At 46.5% G+C, this 14,619-nt stretch overlaps 1 protein-coding gene across 1 annotated transcript in view; it reads left to right on the top strand.

Moving 5' to 3' along the window:
• Positions 1 to 1,138: 1,138 nt before the first annotated feature.
• TG (thyroglobulin) overlaps positions 1,139 to 14,619 on the top strand; it is a gene marked incomplete at its 5' end in the record, with an annotated part of 174,890 nt that continues 161,409 nt past the window's right edge. Inside the window, 8 exons of the mRNA XM_077933621.1 lie at positions 1,139 to 1,272; positions 3,013 to 3,110; positions 3,421 to 3,624; positions 4,911 to 5,070; positions 6,669 to 6,775; positions 7,607 to 7,750; positions 9,549 to 9,734; positions 12,702 to 13,748. Of these exons, the coding sequence (XP_077789747.1) occupies positions 1,139 to 1,272; positions 3,013 to 3,110; positions 3,421 to 3,624; positions 4,911 to 5,070; positions 6,669 to 6,775; positions 7,607 to 7,750; positions 9,549 to 9,734; positions 12,702 to 13,748 (2,080 nt within the window). The remainder of the gene's footprint in view (positions 1,273 to 3,012; positions 3,111 to 3,420; positions 3,625 to 4,910; positions 5,071 to 6,668; positions 6,776 to 7,606; positions 7,751 to 9,548; positions 9,735 to 12,701; positions 13,749 to 14,619) is intronic.

The raw sequence follows: 14,619 nt of genomic DNA, 5'->3' as shown, positions 1-14,619 counted from the left end.
CACGGGTCACCTAATCCAGTGCAGGAATGGCAGCTAAAGAATCCTTGGCAGATGGCCACCCAACCTGTTTAAAAACCTCCAGTGAAGGGGAGTCTACAACCTCCCAAGGGAGTCCATTCCACTGTCAAACAGCTCTTACTCTCAGAAAGTTTTTCCTGATGTTTAGTCAGACTCTCCTTTATTGCATCTTGAAGCCATTGGTTCGATCCTACCCTCCAGGGCAGGAGAAAACAAGCCTGCTCCACCTTCCATGTGACAATAATAATAATAATAATAATAATAATAATAATAATAATAATAATAAATTATTTATACCCCACCCTCCCCAGCCAAGACAGAGCTCAGGGCGGCTAACAACCGATATAAAAACAAATTGATTGAAATACAGCATTAAAACAACATTAAAATGCAGCCTCATTTCAATGGAAACTCAAATCAAAAACTATTTTGGGGATGAAAATGTCAAATCTTCACCAAGGCTAACTATCCAGACTCATCCTACATGGGCCAGAAAAAAGCCAGGGAAATCCCCAAACAGGAGTTCCATCATAGGAGGAGAAAGGACTGTAGCAGTCAAAAGTGGGTCAACGTTTGCAGGAATTGTAATGTCGCCGTTACAAATGTCCATGGATGCAGAAGACAATGTATTTTGAGAAACGGAATAGCCAGATGGACTTGCTACTGCCGTTGATTCACTCTTCCGGGGAAGGCAGAAGGTTAGGACTGGAACAGGTAAAGCAAAGATGAAGAACCTGTGATCATCAATGTCACAGGTTCATGTGTCATCAGCTCCACGCAGCAGTCAATGGTCAAGGATGATGAGAGCTGTGGTCCAACAACATCTGAACAGGTTCTCAGTCCCTGTCTTTTTGAGGCATAGAAACCATGTCCTTTGTGGGAGAAGGCCATCCTTCAACCAGCCATAGTAGCAAGATGTGGAAAACTGGCCCCCCAGATATTGCTGGGAGTCCAGCTCCCAACCCCCCCCCCTAATTACTGGCCATGCTGACTGGGGTTGATGGGGTTTGGCGTGCACCAAAATCTGGAGAGCCACAGGTTCCCCATTCCTGCTGTAGGATGATGGGCAAAAGGTGTAACAGCTCTATTGGAATGAAGTTGGGATCAGCTGCCCCAATAATTGTGCACATTCTTCCTGCATTCAGAGTACCAGGCAGAAAGCCAGCCTCTTCGCCCATGTGAGCTTCGAAGGGCAAAGGCCTTTCAAGAAGGCGAAGACTATGTCCCTCAGTGCTTGGAAGATGGCCAGTTCAGGTAATGAGCTTATAGCATGATGAGACGTTTCAGGCAGGAAGACGATGACGCTGAGTCCCAATATAAGGGTGTTAAGATGAAAAATAGTACCTGTTTGTCTTACCATGGCCTGATGAAGATCAGGTTGTGGTGACATAGAGGCAGAATGTTTCACTGGTGGCCTTGGTGTTGTAGAGCACTCTCCCTGCCGAAATATGAGATGTCCCATCTGTATTGGCATTCTGCCGGCATTTGAAGATGCACCTGTTTACATATGTACATAGGTGTTCCCTTGATCACTCTACACGAGTCTCTTGCCTTAATCACTGTGCTCTTTTAATGGGAGTGTTTTACTGCATGTTTTGATTATGAATGCTTATATGTTAATGATTTTACATTGTTATTTTATTGTATTTCTATTTTAATAACTGCACATTTTTAATTACAGTTGTGCAATTGGTTTTTATATTTTGCAAGCTGCTTAGAAGTCTATTTTGGCATTAAGCAGTGTATAAATGAATGAATGGAATGCAAAGAATGAAGACTAAACCTGTGTTCAAATCATGTGCTTTGCCACTGACCCATGGCCCCATTTCCCAGCCTAGCATGCCAAGGTTTATCACCTAGGTAGGCCAGGTGCACATGAACAGTAGAAAGGTGGTAGAATCTCCATCCTGAGACGGAAGTGCAGATTGTGTCACACGGGGCTACTGGTAGGAGATGCCATTTTTAATAAAAGAGTTCTACAGTAAAATAAAATCCCAAGAGTAATGCATCTCCAGTCATACCAGGGAGAGAGGTTTTATCCTGGCTTCCTTCTGGCTGTGCTAGTTCCCTACTTGTGACGAGCCTTGCATTTTTATGTTCGAAAACATGTTTCCCTGCTGCCAACATTGCAAAGTGGTGCAGCCCATTCTACCACTTTAAGGGCTCTACCACATACAGGACTCTACCACATAGTTGGCAACCGGCTGCCTTGTTTTCCTCAGCCCCTCTTACATTTGTCCATAGGATGCAGGAGGGTTCCACTAAGGCTGTAGTGTGGCCAGGTAGGTTTTTGGAAGGTGTTTGATCATCATCATCATTGTTGTTGTTTAGTCATTCAGTCGTGTCCGACTCTTCGTGACCCCCTGGACCAGAGCATGCCAGGCACTCCTGTCTTCCACTGCCTCCCACAGTTTGGTCAAACTCATGCTGGTAGCTTCGAGAACACTCTCCAACCATCTCGTCCTCTGTTGTCCCCTTCTCCTTGTGCCCTCCATCTTTCCCAACATCAGGGTCTTTTCCAGGGAGTCTTCTCTTCTCATGAGGTGGCCAAAGTATTGGAGCCTCAGCTTCAGGATCTGCCCTTCCAGTGAGCACTCAGGGCTGATTTCCTTCAGAATGGATAGGTTTGATCTTCTTGCAGTCCATGGGACTCTCAAGAGTCTCCTCCAGCACCATAATTCAAAAGCATCAATTCTTCGGCGATCAGCCTTCTTTATGGTCTAGCTCTCACTTCCATACATCACTACTGGGAAAGCTCCATGGACAAAGACAACAGGCATATCATAATTTATTATTATTTATACTGTGCCCCTCTGGCTGGGTTTCCCCAGCCACTCTGGGCGGCATCCAACAGAATATTAAACAGAATAAGACTTCAAACATTAAGAACTTGGTGACAGCCCTTGGGCTCATCTGTAGTGATGAACCTTGAGAACCTCTGATGGGCAGCTATTACTGCCTGGTGACACTGGAAATCTATCATTTGTCCACCAGGAACATCCAGTGCAAGAAGAAAGATACTTCCTGCTGGTGTGTAGATGGCAACGGAGCTGAAATAGCAGGGAGCAAGCAGACCGGATCCTCAGTAGCTTGTAAGTAAACCATGCAAGGTTTAATTCTCTTTATTTTCACAAGTGCCTGGCTGGGCTCCTCTTCAGCCACACCAGCAGTGATGCAAACACCATTTTTGGCTGGCCGAGCTCGGATATCTTCCTGTTTGAAGTCCAAATGGCACAGGGGGCACTTTTTTCCAAAAACGGGGCAATCCTGTTTTCCTAGGGACGGGTGGCAACCCTACTTTAAAGGACCACATGGCCACTCCTTACCATAAGGACAATTTGGGGGTGGTATCTCAAAGCCTGGAAATACCCCAGATTTAATGACGTTTCTTCCCTGCCATAGGTTTATCCTTCTGCCAGCTGCAGAAGCAGCAGATCCTGCTTGGTCGGGTTGTCAACGGCAGCACAGCTTCCTACATCCCACAATGTCTGGATTCCGGTGACTTTGACCCCATACAATGTGACTCTGGCCTGGGTCAGTGCTGGTGTGTGGATTCTGAAGGGATGGAGGTTTATGGCACGAGGCAGAGAGGGAAGCCTAAGCGATGTAAGTCGTGTTCTGTTAAAATGGGATCGTCCATTTATCCTTCCTTCCTTCCTTCCTTCCTTCCTTCCTTCCTTCCTTCCTTCCTTCCTTCCTTCCTTCCTTCCTTCCTTCCTTCCCAGCCAGCCATTATTCATAGCAGAATCAAGATTTTAAACAGAGGTCATCCCAGTTTGCAGTGCAGTATGGGGGTTGGGAAGGGACGCGGGTGGCACTGTGGGTTAAACCACAGAGCCTAGGACTTGCCGATCAGAAGGTCGGCGGTTCGAATTCAGAGTGAGCTCACGTTGCTCAGTCCCAGCTCCTGCCAACCTAGCAGTTCGAAAGCACGTCAGAGTGCAAGTAGATAAATAGGTACCGCTCAAGTGGGAAGGTAAACGGCGTTTCCGTGCGCTGCTTTGGTTTGCCAGAAGCGGCTTAGTCATGCTGGCCACATGACCCGGAAGCTGTACGCCGGCTCCCTCGGCCAGTAAAGCGAGATGAGCGCTACAACCCCAGAGTCGGTCACAACTGGACCTAATGGTCAGGGGTCCCTTTACCTTTACTATGTGGTGTTAGGGGAGGGGTAGTTCTGGTGGGAGACATGTCATGCTCCTTCTGGGGCAGCTTGGTCACCTTTGGTCTCCACCCTGCACTCCCCTGTGGCTCCTAGAAGATGTCAGCATGCGGCAGCGGCCACACCCTGGGAACGGCTTTGACTGGCCCACTAAACCAGGTGAGGGTAGCTGATGGGTCTCAGATCCTCAGTGAGCTAGGAACTTCCTCTGCATACAAAGACAGGCTCTGGTGGATTGAGTGGACTCCCAATGGTTAAGGAGGCAGTTTCTGCATGTTCTGTAGAGGGATGTTAGGGGCAGATGGGGCTGGTCAACCTGGGAAGGTAGCCCATCTAAAAGAAGGAAAACTCTGATCCTAAACCTCTGCTACCTTGTGAAAAGACAAGTGTGAGGAGTAGACCTAAGGTGTTTGGATGACATCCTGTACGTCTCCTTCCAGCAATTCCTGCAGCCAAGCTGGTGCAAAATGTATTGCCCTGCTTTCCTTTGAACCACGTCAGTGAGGACAAGAGGGGGGTCGTGTCATCTGGGCAGCCCAGGACCTCCAGACACACTGCCCAGGCTTGCGTCCCAAAAGGGAGACGTACTCCACTGGCTCTTGAGATGGACAGATGGCAAGAACAAGAATTCTGTAGTAATGAGATGAAATCTGGAAGAGTGCTTTCCCCCCCACAAAGACTCCCATGTACTAAGGTGACATCTCAACAAACCCCTATGCCTTTTGCTTGCCAGGCCCTGGGAAATGTGAGATCCGAGACCGCCGCATCCTGCACAACGTCGGAGAAAAGAGCCCGCCCCAGTGTTCAGCTGATGGAGAATTCCTGCCTGTCCAATGCAAGTTTATCAACACAACGGACAGGATGGTCTTTGACCTTGTTCACCATTTTAGCAGGTAGGAGTAAAAGACATGCTGTGACTTTAGTAAATATGGGAAGGCATTCTAGCCCTCATGGTTGGTCTGTGACCAAGAAGAGCCTGGGTGTTGTGGGAGAGATGGCACACCTTTCCAGGGCTGGGACATTGGTGGAAAGAAAGAACATGAGATGCTGGGACTGGTGGAAAATGCAGTTAAGGAAGGAGAACTTGTGCTCCTCCTCCTGTTGCTGTTGGACTTGTTGTTGTTGTTTAGTCGTTTAGTCGTGTCCGACTCTTCGTGACCCCAGAGACCAGAGCACGCCAGGCACTCCTGTCTTCCACTGCCTCCCGCAGTTTGGTCAAACTCATGTTGGTAGCTTCAAGAACACTGTCCAACCATCTCGTCCTCTGTCGTCCCCTTCTCCATGTGCCCTCCATCTTTCCCAACATCAGGGTCTTTTCCAGGGAGTCTTCTCTTCTCATGAGGTGGCCTTGGAGCCTCTTGGAGCCTCAGCTTCAGGACCTGTCCTTCCAGTGAGCACTCAGGGCTGATTTCCTTAAGAATGGATAGGTTTGATCTTCTTGCAGTCTATGGGACTCTCAAGAGTCTCCTCCAGCACAATAATTCTGTTGGACTAGAACTTCCATTATCCCCAACAATTGGCCTTGCTGGTTGGGGCAGATGGGAGCTCAATAACATCTGGCCACCATCCCTGACCTCAATGAACTCAGCAGAGCTCTTTCACTCAACGGCACAGAGAAAATATGTTAAAAGTGACAGATGACACTAGAGGGCAGGAAAGCCTTAAATGTTGCAGCCACCACGGCTGGCTGAATGAAGTTGATCTTTCTAATCAATCCAAACTGGGGGCAAACCGAAGAAATGAATTGCTCTTTCAGCAACTGTAGAAGACCGCAGGACCAGCATTATGGGAGATGAGTTTCTTTGAATGTGCCAGCTGCAGTGAGGAAGAGAGCGAGGTTTGCAATAACCCCCAAAAGATTAAATTGCTCAGATGGTGTTCTCTAGCTATTGAGATTCCACAACCAGACAATTCTTATCATTAATCTTTATTCATTTTCTTTAGCCTAAGGCGTTACAAAAGATAAAATAAAACAGAATGAAATGCATTATGCATTTTAAATAATTATGAAAACCAGATATTCCATCAGATAAGGGTTTGCTCCCCTGGAGAATTTAACTTAACACCTCCAAAAACTTTTATCCCCAAATTTGCTGGTCTAAAGGCAGAACAGGCACTTTTTTAGAGGTGTAAGGAGGACCTGCCTCCTAATAAAAAGTTAATCAAATAACCACTCAATCTCCCAACTGAGAAATGTAAATCTTTCAATGAGAATGCTGCTAAATCCTCATAGATTGGACAAACCAGTAAGTAGTGGGACAAATCTTCAGGTGCATTGCCACCAAACTCTCTGTTCATACAGGATCTGGCGATCGTGTCCTTCAAAGCTCACGTTCATTTACTTCCCAAGATGGATCCTTGAAGGTTTAGCAGGTCTGACCAACCCAAATCTAGTATCTTAACGCTATTTCCCCCTCAAAATCAGATGGGGAGTGGAAGTGTTACGGGGGTTTGCTATGTCACCTGTGATGCATGTTGATTTTCCTTTTAGATTCCCAGAAGCGTTCTTGACATTCAGATCCTTCAGCCGCATGTTCCCAGAAGTCTCTGGGTACTGTTACTGCGCTGACAGTCTAGGGCGAGAGCTGGAGGATACTGGTAGGTGTTTGCCGAATCCGGTCTTTTGCTGAATACAAAATTTCGCACAATCATTTGACATGCGGCAAATGCCCATTATTCAAAATGGCTGGAGAGAAAGTCAAATTCGACTTTGGAACTCTGGTGTGTGTGTGTGTGTGTGTGTGTGGCAAAATTTAGATCTCACAGCCGAAAATTTCAGCACTAACACCTCAAACCTGCTCCCTCCCCCGCCAACTTGACTAAGAAGAACAAAATGTTAATGTCTCAGAGTTCAGATTTTAGAATCTTTCTGTGGTTGTTTTCTAATTGCGCATGCTGAAATTTTTCTTTCTTTATATAACGCTTTAAATTGGCATAGCCAGGTGGTTGTGCCATGAAATCAATACATACAATGCAATGCAGGTTTACATATAAACTTTAAGTCTCAAGAACAATATTCTATACAGATGAATGAAACCAAGAACATTGAATATAGTTAAGCGTCAGTCAGAAAAGGCTTGGGTAAAAAAAAAAAGTCTTTTAGCATGTGCCAAATTTATACAGTTTTGTTGCTTTTCTTATAAACATGGGGAATTATGGGATGCATCCAGCACAGTGTGAGCAATGGGGTTTTTTCCCTGCTCCTTCCCCATAATCTGCTCTGGAGGGGCCCCCAGCCTTCTATAGGGGAATTTGATGGTGTGGGAACTAGAGAAGAACAGGGAGCTCTGTTGTGCAAATGAAGCTTTATAAAAGAGAACAACAGATTTTGTTTTAGGCATGTTACCTTCATGGTTGGTTGGTTTTTTGTGGAGGGGGGCAATATCTCAGCACATGATCCGGCACTTACAATGCTATTTCCCTTTCCAGGTCTAGAAATGCTACTTGAGAATGTTTATGACACTATTTTTGCATCGCTGGAGCCTGTTCCCTCTTTTGCTGAAACCAGCATGTACAGGATCCTGCAGAGACGCTTTTTGGGAGTTCAATTGGCTACAACTGGCAGATTCAGATGTATGTAGCACCTAAGACTGTAAGGGGTGGTAACTTGAATGCACTAAATTTAAACAAAGGGAGTCAATCTGAAGCCCTCCAGATGCTGCTAGATGATGATGATGATAATAATAATAATAATAATAATAATAATAATAATAATAATAATAATAATTTATACCCCGCCCATCTGGGTGAGCCTCCCCAGCCACTCTGGGCGGCTCCCAATCTATTGTTAAAAACAATACAGCATTTAATATTAAAAACTTCCCTGAACAGGGCTGCCTTCAGATGTCTTTTAAAGATAAGATAGCTGCTTATTTCCTTCACATCTGAAGGGAGGGCGTTCCACATGGTGGGCGCCACCACCGAGAAGGCCTTCTGCCTGGTTCCCTGCAAGCTCACTTCTCGCAATGAGGGGGAACCGCCAGAAGGTCCTTGGAGCTGGATCTCAGTGTCCGGGCTGAACGATGGAGGTGGAGACGCTCCTTCGGGTATACAGGACCGAGGCCGTTTAGGGCTTTAAAGGTCAGCACCAACACTTTGAATTGTGCTTGGAAACATACTGGGAGTCAATGCAGATCTCTCAGGACCGGTGTTATGTGGTCCCGGCGGCCACTCCCAGTCACCAGTCTAGCTGCCGCATTCTGGATTAATTGCAGTTTCTGGGTCACCTTCAAAGTTTGCCTCACGTAGAGCGCATTGCAATAGTCCAAGCGGGAGATAACTAGAGCATGCACCACTCTGGCGAGACAGTCTGCGGGCAGGTGGGGTCTCAGACTGCGTACCAGGTGGAGCTGGTAGACAGCTGCCCTGGGCACAGAATTAACCTACAACAGAATTAATCTACAACAGGACTACAACAGCTCCTGTCTTCCCTGGCCATTGGCTGTGCTGATGGGGGCTGTAGTCAGCAGCACCAGGAAGGGTATATTGTTCGCTGTCCACTAGGAGATGAAGTATTGACACATGGTCTTTGGCAGGTGGCTATTTATGCATCTCCAGAAAAGAGGCAGCACATCACCAGAAGTTAGTTATACTGTAGTTACCAATAGGCTACCAACTTCAAGGCTTTTGTGTAAATTCACAAAGGCCCAGAATGTTGGAGGAAAGCAAATACATTTCCTCCTCCTGAACTTCTAGTTAATGCGTGTGTTAGTTTAAACCACATAAGGGTTTGTGTAGCAATCTAGCCACCGCTTGTTTGTAAGCCTCTCTGTCTTAGTTAACCACCTCTAAAAGCTGAGCCATTTTGTTTGGCTCTGGACAGTATGCCTGCTATTTTCCCTCTCTCATCTCCACTCGTCCTCTAAATAGTTCCTGTGTGAACTAAACCTTTGAACTCCATAAACTGTAAGTGACCTTTTCCATCTAATTCACCCAAGCTGCAAAGTAAGGGCTGCCTGTTTCCTTACACTCCACCTCGACTGCGGAGTTCTTCTGATGGGGTCACTTTTGGTGGTCCTGAGGTTTGGCTGAGACTTTAGTGTGGCAAGACCTGTCCTGTGGAACTCCTTGCCACTAGAGGTTGCTTTTAGGCAACTTCTAAAAACTCTGTTATTCAGACAGACCATTCAAACGTGAGATTCTTTGCCAAGCAGGTCTTGCTGATGTGTTTGAGGTTTTTATTGTAATATTGCATTTTTTGTCAGTTTATTGCCCTGTGATATCTTAAGTGAAAGTGGAGTTATGACTATGTAAATAAAAATAACAAGCAATTGGGTTCTAATCTCTTTAGGGATTGATTGCTGGTTGAACACAGAAGTCAGTGCAAATCATTCTGATTAGCTCCCATCTTTTCCTCCTGTTTCCTTCGCAGGTCCCTCCAAGTGTGAAACCGAAAGATCCACCGCCATTCGTTTCGAACAGAGTTACAGGCCATCTTGTGATGATAATGGAGCCTATGAGACAACCCAGTGCCAGCTGAATGGACAGTGCTGGTGTGTGGATGCCAATGGGCAGGAACTTCTTGGCACAAGAAAGAAAGGGCAGGATTTATCCTGTGGTATGTGAAACTAGAGCCTTAGAACAGCACTGTTGGGTTATTTGGCCTGTGCTTCATTCTGAAGAACAGGATACATAAAAGAAGATACAGTCGTATCTTGGAAGTCAAATGGAATCTGTTCCGGAAGTCCATTCGACTTCCAAAACATTCAGAAAGCAAAGTGCGGCTTCCGATTGGCTGCAGGAAGCTCCTGCAGCCAATCGGAAGCCGTAGAAGCCCTTTCGGACGTTTGGGCTCCAAAGAACGTTCGCAAACGAACACTCACTTCCAGGTTTGCGGCATTCAGGAGCCAAAACATCCAAGTACCAAGGCGTTCAGGTACCAAAGTATGACTGTACTTCACACACACACACACACACACACACACACACACACACACACAAACAAACACACACTTTTCAAGTTTACACATTTCACTAATTTCACAATCATTTTGACATTTTAAAACTTGACTTGCTTCCCCCTCTTTCTATGGTTCCTTAAATTTATTATTAATATCTTCCTCATATCCAAATGAACTTAATTTGCTCGTTTAGTCATCTTCTTTAAATTCATACTCTTATGAAACTGCAGGTTATTACAATAATCCTGCCAATATTTTCATCTGTTTACAATTTATCTGTAAACATTCAATAAACCATTTCCATTCTTTTATGAAAAAAATTGTTATCTTGATCTCTTATTCTTCCGGTAAGCTTTGCCATTTCTGCATATTCCATAAGTTTTTGTATCCATTCTTCCTTTCGTGGGACTTCTGCTTCTTTCCATTTTGGGGCAAGTAGCATTCTTGCTTCTGTAGTAACATACATGAATGAATTTCTATCTGCTTTAGGGAGACAGAACTTACAAAAGAATATACTTCTTAAAGCAGTGTAGTCACGCCCAAATGTGGGCAGTAAAAGCCACCAACCCAGATGGCTTTAAAAGAGAATTAGACAATTGATGGATGGAAGGGCTGTTGGTGGCTATTAGCCATGATGGCTGCTCTCTGTCTCCAAAGATGGGGGCAGCAATAATAATAATAATAATAATAATAATAATAATAATAATAATAATAATAATTGTATTTATATCCTGCCCTCCGCAGCTGAAGCCGGGCTCAGAGCAGCTAACAACATTAAAAGTAACACAGTTTACATAAAATCACAATCAATTAATTAAAATACATTCGAAAATCAATTCATTCTAAAATCAATTCAGAATCAACTTAATGGCAACCATTGGGCTAGAGTTCTGTGAGGTTTACCAAAGGAGGGAGTCAGGCTGTGCCTTGGTCAAAGGCCTGGTGGAACAGCTCCGTCTTGCAGGCCCTGCGGAAAGATGTCAAGTCCCGCAGGGCCCTAGCCTCTCGTGACAGAGCGTTCCACCAGATCAGGGCCACAGCCAAAAAAGCCCTGGCTCTGGTTGAGGCCAGATTAAACTCTTTGTGGCCTAGGACCTCCAAGATGTTTTTATTTGAAGACCGTAAGTAAGGTCCTCCGTGGGACATACCAGGAGAGGTGGTCCCGTAGGTTCGAGGGTCCTAGGCCGTATAGGGCTTTAAAGGTTAAAACCAGCACCTTAAACCTGATCCTGTACTCCACCGGGAGTATGTGATCCCACGGCAGGGACCCCGTAAGGAGTCTCGCCACGGCATTCTGCACCTGCTGGAGTTTCTGGGTCAGTCTCAAGGGCAGCCCCACGTAGAGTGAGTTACAATAATCAAGTCTGGAGGTGACCGTAGCGTGGATCACAGAGCCTAGGTCAGGGCGAGAGAGGTGCTGGAAGCCACAGGAGGGGAGAGTTCTCTTGTTTTTGGGTCCTACTTATAGGTTTCCGCAATGCATCTGGTTGGCCACCCTGAGAACAAGAGGCTGGACTAGATGGGCCATTGGCCTGTCCCAGCAGGCTCTTCTTATGTTCTTAAGAAAACACATCAAAATCCATTCATTCAATTCATTTGTATACCGCTTTCCCACACGAATGCTCAAAGCAGCAGACCAAAAAGAAAGCAGGAATGCATTTCGAAGCCGAGCAATGTAAAAACAGTTTTGCAACAGAGCAACAGCGCAGCAAAACAACACAATAGCAAATATAATAGCATACCAAAAAAGCAACATTGGTGGCACTGTAGTTAAAGCCTCAGCACCTAGGGCTTGCCGATCGAAAGGTCGGCGGTTCGAATCCCCGTGGCGGGGTGCGCTCCCGTTGTTCGGTCCCAGCGCCTGCCAACCTAGCAGTTCGAAAGCACTCCCGGGTGCAAGTAGATAAATAGGGACCGCTTACTAGCGGGAATGTAAACGGCGTTTCCGTGTGCGGCTCTGGCTCGCCACAGCAGCGATGTCACGCTGGCCACGTGACCCGGAAGTGTCTCCGGACAGCGCTGGCCCCCTGCCTCTTGAGTGAGATGAGCGCACAACCCTAGAGTCTGGCAAGACTGGCCCGTACGGGCAGGGGTACCTTTACCTTTACCTTTATATGTTGTTATTTATTAATTTTGTATACCTCCCTATACCCACGGGTCTCAGGGCGATTCAAAAGGGGGGGGGGAATCACAATATAAAAACATAAAATGCATAATAAAAACAAAAACAAAAACGACTCTATAAAACACGATTGCAAAAATAACAAGGGAGCTTTAAAGTCCTAGAAACACCCCTTCCACAATGTTTTTCCTTTGGAAATCTTCCCAGTAATCTAGCTTGGACAAATACAGTGGTACCTTGGGTTAAGTACTTAATTCGTTCCAGAGGTCCGTACTTAACCTGAAACTGTTCTTAACCTGAAGCACCACTTTAGCTAATGGGGCCTCCTGCTGCCGCCGTGCCGCCGGAGCCTGATTTCTGTTCTCATCCTGAAGCAAAGTTCTTAACCTAAAGCACTATTTCTGGGTTAGCGGAGTCTGTAACCTGAAGTGTATGTAACCTGAAGCGTATGTAACCCGAGGTACCACTGTATTACATCTGCAGCATCTTTTCCTTTGTCTAGGCAAGGAACTTACCTGTGTCTCTGAGAGACGGCAAGCTCTCTCCAGGTTGTTTTATGGCCCCATCGGACGCTTCGGCCAAGACCATTTATTCTCCTCCACTCAAGAGCCGCAGCAGATAGCCGAGTCCTCAAGATCTTGTCCTCCATCATTCAAGGAGCTGTTTGTGGATTCTGGCCTGCTGTCTTCCATCATAGACAAACCAAGCGATTCTCAGCTGCTCGCCCTGGAATCCACCATCAGCGAAGCTATCGGAGGGATGTTTCCTTCGAGAGATCTTGCTCGCATTGCCCTCCGCTTCACCAGCAACCCCAAGCGGTTCCAAGAAAACCTGTTTGGTGGGAAGTTCTTGAAGAACGTGGTCCAGTTCAACTTCACAGGAGCCCTTGGCCCCAATGGCAAATTTAATTTGGACCAGTATTTCCGGCAGAGAGGGGTGAGCGGTGGATTCAGTGAACTGGCTCGACGGCTTTCTCTGGAAATCCCACCAGAGAGGTTCAATCTGAGCCAGCCTGTCGTAGACAGTTTTGGCCGCACTGTCAATTTGCAGGACAACCAGAATGCTGTCAGATCTCTAGCTTCCCTCCTTGAAGCCCCAGAGTTCTTTGTATTTTTGCAACACGTGGTTTCAGTCCCCAAGAGCATTGCCGAAGATTTGGGTGACGTCGTGAGGATTGCGCTGAGATCCAAAGACTGCACAGAGGAAGGCAAGAGTTTGTTTGTCCCGGTTTGCACAGAAGCAGGGAACTACGAAGAAGTGCAGTGCTATGCGGGTGCTTGCTGGTGTGTGGACTCACGTGGCAAAGAGATCCTGGGATCCAGAGTCCGTGGCTCACGCCCAAGGTGCCCCACCCTGTGCGAAAAGCAGAGGGAAGACCTCCAACGCTTGCAAAGGCTCCAGCCGGCTGGTTCTGAGCTGTTTGTTCCTTCTTGTACCCAGGAAGGGAAATTCCTGCCGGTTCAGTGCCATGGAAGAAATTGTGTCTGCTTCGATTCTGAAGGCAGGACTATTCCCGGAAAAGGTGCAACTGCTGAACAGCCCTTGCAGTGTAAGTTCCCTATCTTGTATTTCCACATGTGTACATGCTCTGATTTTTCTTTTGCTAAAAGACTCTTGTGTTTTTAGTTTTTAAAGCCCGTCTCTTGCAGCAGTCTAACTGCAGCATTTTGCTCCAGCTGCCGCTTCTGGACCCAGTCCCAAGGGATGCCCCACACAGAGCAAATTGCAGTAGTCAGGTCTTGAGCTTACCAGTGCTGAAATCCCTCTGGCTGAGTTCCAGCCCTTCTTCTGTGAAGCAGATTCATATTTGGATAAAATCATGTCTGTCAAATGACTGAATAAATCTTAAAGGGACCCCTGACCATTAGGTCCAGTCATGACCAACTCTGGGGTTGCGGCGCTCATCTCGCTTTATTGGCTGAGGGAGCTGGCGTACAGCTTCTGGTCATGTGGCCAACATGACTGACCCGCTTCTGGCGAACCAGAGCAGCGCACAGAAACGCCGTTTACCTTCCCGCCAGAGCGGTACCTATTTATCTACTTGCACTTTGACGTGCTTTCGAACTGCTAGGTTGGCAGGAGCAGGGACCGAGCAACGGGAGCTCACCCCGTCGCGGGGATTCGAACTGCCGACCTTCTGATTGGCAAGTCCTAGGCTCTGTGGTTTAACCCACAGTGCCCACCCGCGTCCCGAATAAATCTTAGCTGAGCATTAATTTATTAGACAGTCTTTTAGATCTGCAGAAAAATAGAGCCAATTGTTCTGTAGGGGGGAAGTACAGGTTTTGTTTGATGACGCACATGAGGAACAGACTAGGAGCCACGTGAGGAACAGACTGAGAGAAGAAACAATCCTCTTTTTAACATAATATCTGCCACTCGCCATCTTCTTTTTTTTTTTGGTCTACTCCCCAATTAAT

Source organism: Podarcis muralis, chromosome 8, assembly GCF_964188315.1.
Source record: "Podarcis muralis chromosome 8, rPodMur119.hap1.1, whole genome shotgun sequence".
Taxonomy (NCBI): domain Eukaryota; kingdom Metazoa; phylum Chordata; class Lepidosauria; order Squamata; family Lacertidae; genus Podarcis; species Podarcis muralis.
Note: the sequence above shows the minus strand (reverse complement) of the source record. Positions and strands in the feature narration are given on the sequence as shown.